General features: G+C 34.4%; 1 protein-coding gene across 1 annotated transcript; it reads left to right on the top strand.

The window, feature by feature from the left end:
* Nucleotides 1-1,652: 1,652 nt before the first annotated feature.
* Nucleotides 1,653-3,158, top strand: LOC149885496 (uncharacterized). Its single transcript, XM_090093310.1, has one exon. The coding sequence runs from the start codon at nucleotides 1,653-1,655 to the stop codon at nucleotides 3,156-3,158; it is 1,506 nt and encodes a 501-aa protein (XP_089949436.1).
* The last annotated feature ends 6,653 nt before the right edge of the window (nucleotides 3,159-9,811 follow it).

Raw genomic sequence — 9,811 nt, 5'->3', positions numbered from 1 at the left:
GCGACTTGGCCTGGAAGTACGCATATCATTGAACAATAAAGATATACACACACTAGATAGATTAGAACCAACCATCAAAGCAAAACTGTCGGAGACTTTTAACTTAATCCAAAACATAGAAGAATTAAAAAGAGACGAAGAAAACGCCGACAATGAAGAAATCGACAACTGGTACGAACAACAGAACAACTTAATTAAACAGCAAAGCGAACTTCTTTCCTCGCTGGAAGAAACCGCATAGAAAGAGAAATTACGAAAAAGAAGAAAATGCACGAAGAAATTGCTCGTATAAAAGAAGAACTAAATGAACAAAAACAAGAAACAACTCAAAGCATGCACAGTGCACACACAAATGATTGTAAAGCGAAACTTCCCAGACTACAAATTTCAAAATTTGATGGGACTATTCTGGATTGGGTGCGGTTCTGGGAACAATTCAGCACAGAAATTGACAACAGAAGCTACCCTCCAGTAACTAAATTATTGTACTTACGTGAACTACTATCAAACACGCCAAAAGAGGAATTTGCTGGACTCCCTTTTAATGCAAATGGTTATGAAAAAGCGAAAATGATTCTAAATCAAAAATATGGAATCACTTCTGAAATTATACGCCAGCATGGTCGTGATATCATGGATCTTCCCTACATAAAAAATACCGACGTAGATCAAATACATCATTTTTACAGAAAATTAAATGTAAGCATAAACTCACTGAAAACTTTAAACAAATTGGAAGCAGCAGAACTACTGGTACGTGAAACTCTCGACAAACTGGGTCCTGTTAAAGCTGATATTACTCGAACAGATCCAAAATGGTAGGAATGGGGCTTTGAACAGCTAATTGAAGCTCTACGTGAATAGCCTTGATATTAACAGCCTTGATATTAAACTCTACAAGCTAGAAAGGAAAGTGCTTACAGTGCTACAAAATCCGAGGATATCCGTCCTAAAAAAGAAATTCAAACACTTAGAGGGATTGCATTTTCATAATGAAGATGACTACGATGATCATAAAATTCATCTTATAATTGGTGCTGGTGATATTGCAAGAATAAAGTTGAAAGGTTTCAGGACTGGAAATGATGGAGAAGCTATTGCAGATGAAACCATATTTGGGTGGACGGTTATGGGACCAGGACAAAGCACCTCGGACTGTTTATATTTTACAAAGTCAACCAACGACTGTTATAAAGAACTATATAGCTTGGATGTTCTTGGTCTAGAAGATCAAAGCGAAGGGAATCAAAATGAAGTATATGAAGAATTTAAAGAACAGCTACAACAAGACTCGACTGGTTCTTATCACACTGGATTACCATGGAAAGTAGAACATTCAAAACTAGCATCTTATTAAGATGGGAGTATCTCAAGGTTGCATAGTGTACTTAGAAAACTGGAAAAGAAACCAAATGATCTCATAAAATATAACGCCATTATTCAAGAACAACTCAAGGATGGGATAATTGAGTATGCACCAAACAAACCAACTGGCAAGAGAATATTCTACATGCCTCATCGAGCAGTGATAAAAGACGACTCCGAAACAACCAAGCTAAGGATTGTTTTTGACGCGTCAGCTAAAGAGTACGGATCACCCTCACTTAACGACTGTTTACATATTGGTCCTCCATTACAACCCTTACTAGTCAATGTTATTTTACAAAAAAAAATTGCAACCTGTTTGTCTTACTGGAGACATTAAACAAGCGTTCCTACAAATAAGAGTTGATACTAAAGATCGTGATGTTTTCCGTTTTTATTGGATATCGGACTTGAAAAGTAAAGAAGTAATAACTCTAAGATTTACTCGAATCCCGTTTGGCTGTGCATCTAGTCCCTTTATTCTTGGGGGAGTAATCAAGCAACATTTAATGACGTATGAAAAGCATTATCCGCATAAAAAGAATGAAATTCAGATAATCAACAGGGGCATATATGTTGATGATATAATCACTGGGGGAGTTGACCTGGAATGTGTCGAAAAATTGAAACAAACAGCAATTCATCTGTTCGAAATGGGAGGATTCCAGCTTCACAAATGGCACTCGAATTTTCCTGCATTAGAAACCAATGATTCAAAAGAGAACAATCATGAAGTTACCATCAATGAACAAAATAAACGTTATTCAAAAATTCTTGGTTTGTTGTTGGACAAAAATGATGACACTTTATTAGTGGATTGCAGACCAACTCGCCAAACAAACATCACAACCAAAAGAGGAATTTTAGAAAGTTTGGCTAGAGTTTTTGATCCACTTGGTGTGATTTCCCCAATAACACTAACAGCAAAACTTATATATCGACAAATTTGTGATTTAAAATTTGCTTGGGATAAAAAACTTTCACCTGAATTATCAAAGGAATGGATGCTTTGGAAATATACGTTACCAGACCTTACACCAATACCAAGAAGTATAACTGTTTTGAATTATATAATAAAAAAGATTGAAATCCATGGATTTGGTGATCTTACAAAGGTTAAATTGGCACTTGAAGGATACCCAGTTATGGAAATATACGGCTGGCTTGATAGTTTAGTAGCACTTCATTGGATCCTTAATGACAATCGTAAATGGAAGCAGTTTGTATCAAATCGTGTCAAAGAAATCAATAAACGAAGTTGGATTATCTGGCGTCACTGTCCAACCAATCAGAACCCAGCTGATATTGAAAATAGAGGAATTAAAAATGGAAAAATTCCACAAATATGGTTCAACGGTCCAACATGGCTTACCAAAAAGAATGAGTGGCCAACCAATATAGTTCATACACAAATGGATGAAGTAATGAAAGAAGTTAATCCAACAAAAATACATAACCTTGCCACAGCAGAGACGTTTAACTACTTTGATGAACTTATGAACAAGTATCAACTACCAAAAGTTATAAGAATAATGGCATGGATCTTAAGAATCATTATCAATCTCAAAAGTAAAAGAAAATGTCGAGGTGTGCTATCAGCTACTGAAAGGAACAACGCAATGCAGAAGCTGATCAAAATTGCTCAATACGAATTTGAAAAATCCGAACAATTTAAAGAAACTTCAGAAAGATTACGATCCCTTCCGAAAATGCAGAAGATGACGATGATGAAGATTTTAACAACAAATCGACTACACGAGCAATGCGGTATATCACGAAATGCAAGAACTTAGCGTGGAAAAGGTGGACAAACGAGTACTTAAGATCATTACGAGAAAATTATCAGCGCAAAGGAGGCTATAATCAAAAGGACATAGCAGTGGGAGAGATTTTCTTACTTAAAGGAGAAGAAAACAATAGAGGTGAGTGGAAAATTGGTATGGTAACGAAACTTGTACGCGGAGAAGATAATATAATCCGCGGTGCTAAATTAAGAACGGGAAATAATCAAGTAGTGGAAAGACCGATTCAGATGCTTTATCCGATGGAAATTTGCCAAGATCCTACTGAGATCGAGGAATTCCTAAACGATTCTAAACCTTGCGAAAATATATCAGCAGAGCAAACAAAAACTCTGAAACAAAGACCTTCACGAATGGCGAACTCAAAGGCTAAGGAACTTATTAAAATAACAGCCCTTGATGAACATTTTGATGAGAATTTGTAGATATTCTCTACAAATTGGGGGAGTGTGTCATAAACATTTGTTAAACCACGCGTTGACGTCAAGTATTTTTACAGTAATTAATATATGGTATGAAGTTGGTAATTATTATCTTATTTTTAGTTACGAATAATTGTCAACTATGTCAGATTTAGTATAAATAACGCTGTTTTCTTAATAAGAATATATATAAACAAGTTACAAAAAAGGCGTTGAGTCGAGCTTCCTTAGTCAGTTAAAAACAAAGAAATATTCACAAGACAATATTTGGAGATAACCAGATTAAATGTTAGTCATATTTAACCCTATATTGCATATTGTGTCTTTAAATTAACCAACCATATATCTATTGCATACTGTAAATCGAGTTTATTTGCTATAGTTGTTTATTTACAGTAGTTGTTTCAAAAGATGTTTTTTAGCATTTTTTAAAGTGATAAGTCAGCTTTTTTTAATGTTTTCATCAAGTGCGCTAGTGTTTTGATAGTGGTAAAGGAAGAAGTTGCAAATTTTTTATTTCCTTTTTAAAACTTTAATTTTTACAACCAAAAAAGAATATAAGCTCAAGTTGAAAATTCTGAATCGTATTTAACCGGACGTGGACAACATGGTTTTTACGTTGAAAAGTCGTTAAAGTACGTTTATCTTGCGCAATTTGCGCAAGTTAAACCTGCGGTATTTAAACCAGCGGTTATTGCAATCAAAATTTAATTATGATTTATGTAATATATACTACGTATTAACAACGATGGATTTGTAGGCTAAATGCCTGACTTAGAAATTAATTTGAACTGTTTTTTTTTAACTAATATAGAAACTGTCAGCAGGTAATACGAGTGGTAAATATTAAAAACTGTCCAACTTCACCCTCCCTAACCTAAGTGCTTTGTAAAAATGTTATAAACAAATTTGAGGCTATGAAAATAGCCGTTTTTTTGGTTTACTAGAGCATAAATTGTAAATGCAAGTAATGTTCTCTATGCACACAATAAGAATCTGATCACACAGGATATGTTGTTGCAACTTGGTCCCAAAAATGAAAAAACGATGATCGTTAAATCTTTGTGCCCACATAAATTCTGATAGGTAGTCTCCAATCATCTCGCGATTAGTTGAACCCATCATAGATTTAAATTTAGCTTTAGCTCTAGACCACATAGCTTCCACGTGATTTGTGGTCACTCCGGTCTGCGGATCTACGAAGTTGTAGGAGTGGTTAACTGTGCCGTGTTGATATAAAGGCCCTTGCAAACTGCCCACATATCGCTCCAGATACTAGTGCCAGGAAGGATCCACTGTTGAATAATTGGAAGCAATGTTGCAGCATCGCGATTTTGCACTGGAATTAAGAAACCTTTCTTGGTAGCAGGTTCGTAACCACCAAATATCCACTGCTGCGGAATTATGCGACCAACGTGGTTCTTTCTTCTACAGAACGGATTCATCAATTTCAACAATGCACCCAGGCCCGCTTATTGGGTCAAAGTTATTGATGAAATATTCGACGCAAATGTCTCTGCAATATTGATTCCAATCAACAATGGTGTGATTAAATGTTGAGTTCTTGCCTTATATCGTTTAATAAAAACCCACGACTTTTTACTGCGCCTCTACTCCAAACGTATGTCAAACCTAAAATCTGCCATAAATGTAAATGTGATTTCTCGAAGAAACTGCCTTTTTTTATGCTAAAAGTTCTTTTACAGCGCTTAACGGGACATCTGCAAATTACTAGATCAATCGTGCTGTTTTTTACTTGCTGTTTGCACGGCACGTCACATAGACTACAGTTCATGCTTTCGGCCAGTAAACCATGAGTTCTGCACCAGCGAATAGTACAATCTAAGTTATACTTAAATCTTGCTCCAATTTCTGTTAGAGAAAGAGAATCAAACTCGCTCATTATCAGTCTTCGAAGAGCCATGTTGCTTGGTACTTTATCACTATTTGAAAGTGTTAATATTACGTCGGTATTTGCGAATTTAATATATATATTAAAACGGGGGTTATATGAAAATGTAAAAAAAAAAAAAAAACTTTCAAAGAAGAAATTAAGAGTTTTAAATTAAGTTTTTTTAAATTAACAAATTTTGTTGCTTAATTTTTTCCTATTAGAAAAATTTTCAAAATTTAATTTTCAAAGGTTTTTCAAATTTAAAATTTTAAAAATACAACACGACGGCTTAACCATTGTATGACACGATCATTAATTACCGATTTGTCCACATTCTCACGTTCTAAATTCGATCTTTCTTTGAAATTTTCAATTGATTCAATTTCAGTATAACATTTTAAAATTCTGATGAAACCAGGTCTATTTATTGCGTAAAGTAACGGTAACTAATTTTCGTAAATAATCTTGAAAAATGGCGAATATTTGGGTTTGAAAGGGGATTTTTTTACAACTTTGACTTCGAATTAGAGCACTATTCGTTAATTTTCAGGTCCATGTTTTTATATTTTTCTGAATCAGCATAAAATTCTCTATCATAATCAATCATAAAAATAAAAAAAAAAGGGGGGGGGGGGAACTGCAGTAGCGCCAGCTACCTCTTTATATTGTTGTATTACAAAAATATCAACTTGATTACGACGTTTTCAGTTCTTGAAGCCATTTTTAGTTTATAAAACAAATATTTTGTTGCTATTATTGAATTATAACTTTATTATATTGAATAATTTCTTAAAAATAATTCTAATAAAAAACGGTCATCATGATTAATATCTCTCAATACTTAGAAGCTATATGAATGGACAAAAATCTTTGACGCAAATCTATTTTCTAACCATACAGTTTTCTCGCAGCGAACACAATGTTTCAATTCTTCATTTTCTGTTATATTAAAAAAACTCTCCTCTACATAAGTTTTGGATATAATTTATATAAAAAAAACACTGTATGTACAATATTTTAAGAAACGACGGCAATATACGCTTTGCGGAGTTTCTTTCTGAAGGGTGCAAAATTGTTTTGTATAATCGTTTTTTTCCGAGTTTTAAAATTCCAGAAAATTGGAGCCGATATCGGGCAAGCCCGAATTTAGCCCTGACCCACCCCTTATTAGGGTCTGCCCTAAACACACCCTAATTTTAAAAAATAATCAAAAGTATACTAATTTTATGCTGAGAAGAATTGTAAGCTATTATTTTGAAGTTTTAATAAAAAAGTTGTTTGCGAAAACTCGCCCTTAGAATACCCTGAACCACAAGGGGACCCTTAAGAGGCCCTTAAGTCATTTTAAGGCGGGATGAGTTAAATGGATTACGTTTGTTTTAAAATGGTTAACACATTTAATGACTTTTCAAATTTTTTTAACAACAAACTTACCATACCTAGATAGTGGTGTATATTAGGGCGGGTCATACTTTTTTTTTTTTTTGGCTATAGCATAAAAAGTTGTTCTATTAGTCCAAAATCTAGGGACCATAAGATTTTTTAAATATTAAGCTCAGTAAGTACTTGCAACTTGTAGTTGAAAATGAGGAAATAATGTGAAAACGCATATCAATTTTATAAAGGCATACTCTTATTTGTGTTTACTACGTTTAGTTTATATTACATCCGCTGGTAGATGAAATGATATTAGATAAGTCTAAGTAACCATAAATTAATCATACATAACCTTAACTTAACCAAAAGTAATTCTAGCATATTGTAAATTTACCCTCATCAAACCCTATATTAAGATAATATATGCGTTTAACATGTTCGGTTTTATATTTTAGATTGTTTTTAAAAAGTGATTATTGATTTTTGCTACAACAGGGTTTATTTCAATCATCTTTTCTAATTATCATCTGATATTTTTTGGAGAAGTTGGTTTCCATTGTATTGAGTATTAATAAATGGCGTCCGTCAGCACAAGACTTTGGACTAAACACTCAGTTCTGGGCCAGCCTGCAGTTATAAAAAAAAATCAACTTCCTACATTTAGTGATGTTTACCGACTGTATGACTACTACTTAAAGCACAATAAATATGATTGTATGCAGAAGAGAGTGACAGCTGTAGCACATGAAGTTGTAAGTATCTACAACACTGCGAGTATCCCAGTAACTGACACAAAGAGTGTAGTCAACCGTTTAAAGAAATTGATTGATAAAGTTAAGGGTCTTGCTAAATATCCCAGTTCTAGGAAGACATCCATCAACTACCAAGACTATTTGAAATCATTACAAACTGTATTTGATATATGTACTTGTAAATGTGTTGACAGCGGTATACAAGAGAATCCGCAATGTATTTGTCCACTGTCGCATAATATACCTCCAACAGAATGGTCTTTCTGGTTGGACCAAAAAACTAAAAGGAAATTGTATATAGGTGCTATAGATATAGGTATGTTGCAGGTATGTTGCTGAAGAATGAAATGAGAGCAGTCAAACGTTTAAAATTTGAGCGCATTCAGAAAATAAAATATGAGACAAAATTAAACTATATCTATAACAACATGAGTGATGATGCTGATGATGATGGTGGTGAGGACGTAGAACTTCAACTTATACATACATTTTCAACATGGGTGATGAAGTTCTTGATCATGAAATTTCCAGTGGTGAATCTGATGATGGTGTTGCAGCACCCACAAACATGAAACAATATTCAGAGTTGTGCAAAGCCTTGGACAGATGCAAGATTAGTAACAGAGATGCTTGTCTTGTAGTGAATGCAGTGTTAAAAGATGTGAAGCTATTGTCAGCAAAAACTGCAATAGATCCTGCAAAACTTAGACGTCAGAGAGGTCTTTGGCGGCAGAAACAGTGGTCTAGTAAACAGGCAAACGAAATGGTGTGATTCGAAAATTAGAGAAAGGCGTTGCAAGACCACTGCAATAGCTTGTTTGCCTGTTGCATGCTAATGAACTACCATTTTGGAAATACATTTCTGCTATTGATGGAGGATGTACAAGAGGTCCTAGTAGTTCCAGTGGTGTAATTATGAGTGCGCTAGACTTTGAACCCAAGGAGTTACCAATTTCAAAGTTTAAAGCTATGTTAGGAAAAGTGGTTGAGATTAATGATGAGGTTAAGAACAATCTAAGTACAGATCAAAAATATCCTCTTAGAGCATGCTTAGCAGTGCAGCAAGGCTATACAAATAGTGATGAAATTAGGTCTTTACAGAACCCAATGCCAGGAAATTTAAACCAGGCTAGGTGGCTGACAAAAGCCAACAGAATTTTAAGATTGTCAAAAGAAGTCTGTTCCCCATCACTATACAAAATTGTACGCTTTAAAGTAAATGTTTACGCTCCTTCATGGTTCAATATCAAGAGTCATCCTTCTTGCGCTGATAATGCAAAGAACTTTTTTTACTTGCTGAAGCAGTGTCATGAGCTTGGAGCAGGAAATTGGAAAATATTTGAGCCTGTGTTGCAGAACAACAACTACTTTGCCCACTCCGAAAACATTCTTCTTTCTGATGTTTGTGACAATGATAATTCTGTGCGACATTTCTGTTGTGAAAAAATAATTAATTTGAGAAGAAATTCGTGAAGTTCTTCTGTGCGTGTATTTGATAAGTCAAGTATCAAGCTAAACTCCAATGCTTTGACTTACGTTGATATGATTGACTTGACTACAGCTAACCTCACACCACCACCATTGTTTCGACGTCGATAACACCCCCTTTTCGTTGAAAGGGCCGAAACTAAGGGGGTGAATCTTTTTTTTTGTTTTTTTTTATAGTAAGCAAAAAATGCATATAACACCCCCAAAAAAATATTTCTTTGCGCTAGCCATGGATATGGCCTTTGTATCATATTTAGTGCTTGATAAATTTCTTATATTTTTAACTGTAAGCCTTTAAAGGGTAAATCTTTGCGGTAAAGTTGCAAGTACAAGAGACCTGTTGTTTTAAATGTTTTTGGCCTTTTTACAATAAGTAGCACCTAGAGCAACTTTTTAGACCATAGCCAGGTTAGCAACTCTAAAAAAAAAAAATATGACCCGTCCTTGTGTATATGGTCAAAAACAGCTGAGCTGTGTCAAGACTTATGAAAAGCTTTTACAACTAATTTGACCATGTATTTATTGTTAAAATCTTGGTTTTAACGAGCTGAGCCAGCTCCAGCTTTATTTGAAAGCTTCACAATTAAAATTCTTAGTGACATTTTACCTACTAATTTAATAAAAACATAAGCAAACTCAATGTCCTGGAACATTTCTGCATCCAATGTGGTGAGCCGGTTGTACTAGCTTGTTTAATTAGCTGCAAAAGTC

This window comes from Hydra viridissima, unplaced genomic scaffold, assembly GCF_058129835.1.
Source record: "Hydra viridissima isolate aposymbiotic clone 2 unplaced genomic scaffold, HvirCarnegie_v1 scaffold_7, whole genome shotgun sequence".
Taxonomy (NCBI): Eukaryota; Metazoa; Cnidaria; class Hydrozoa; order Anthoathecata; family Hydridae; genus Hydra; species Hydra viridissima.
The sequence above is the reverse complement of the archived record's forward strand: the minus strand, read 5'-3'. Positions and strand labels throughout refer to the sequence as shown.

Coding starts and splice junctions, on each gene's coding strand:
- LOC149885496 (XM_090093310.1), top strand. CDS start 1,653: ATGTTATTTTACAAAAAAAAATTGCAACCTGTTTGTCTTACTGGAGAC.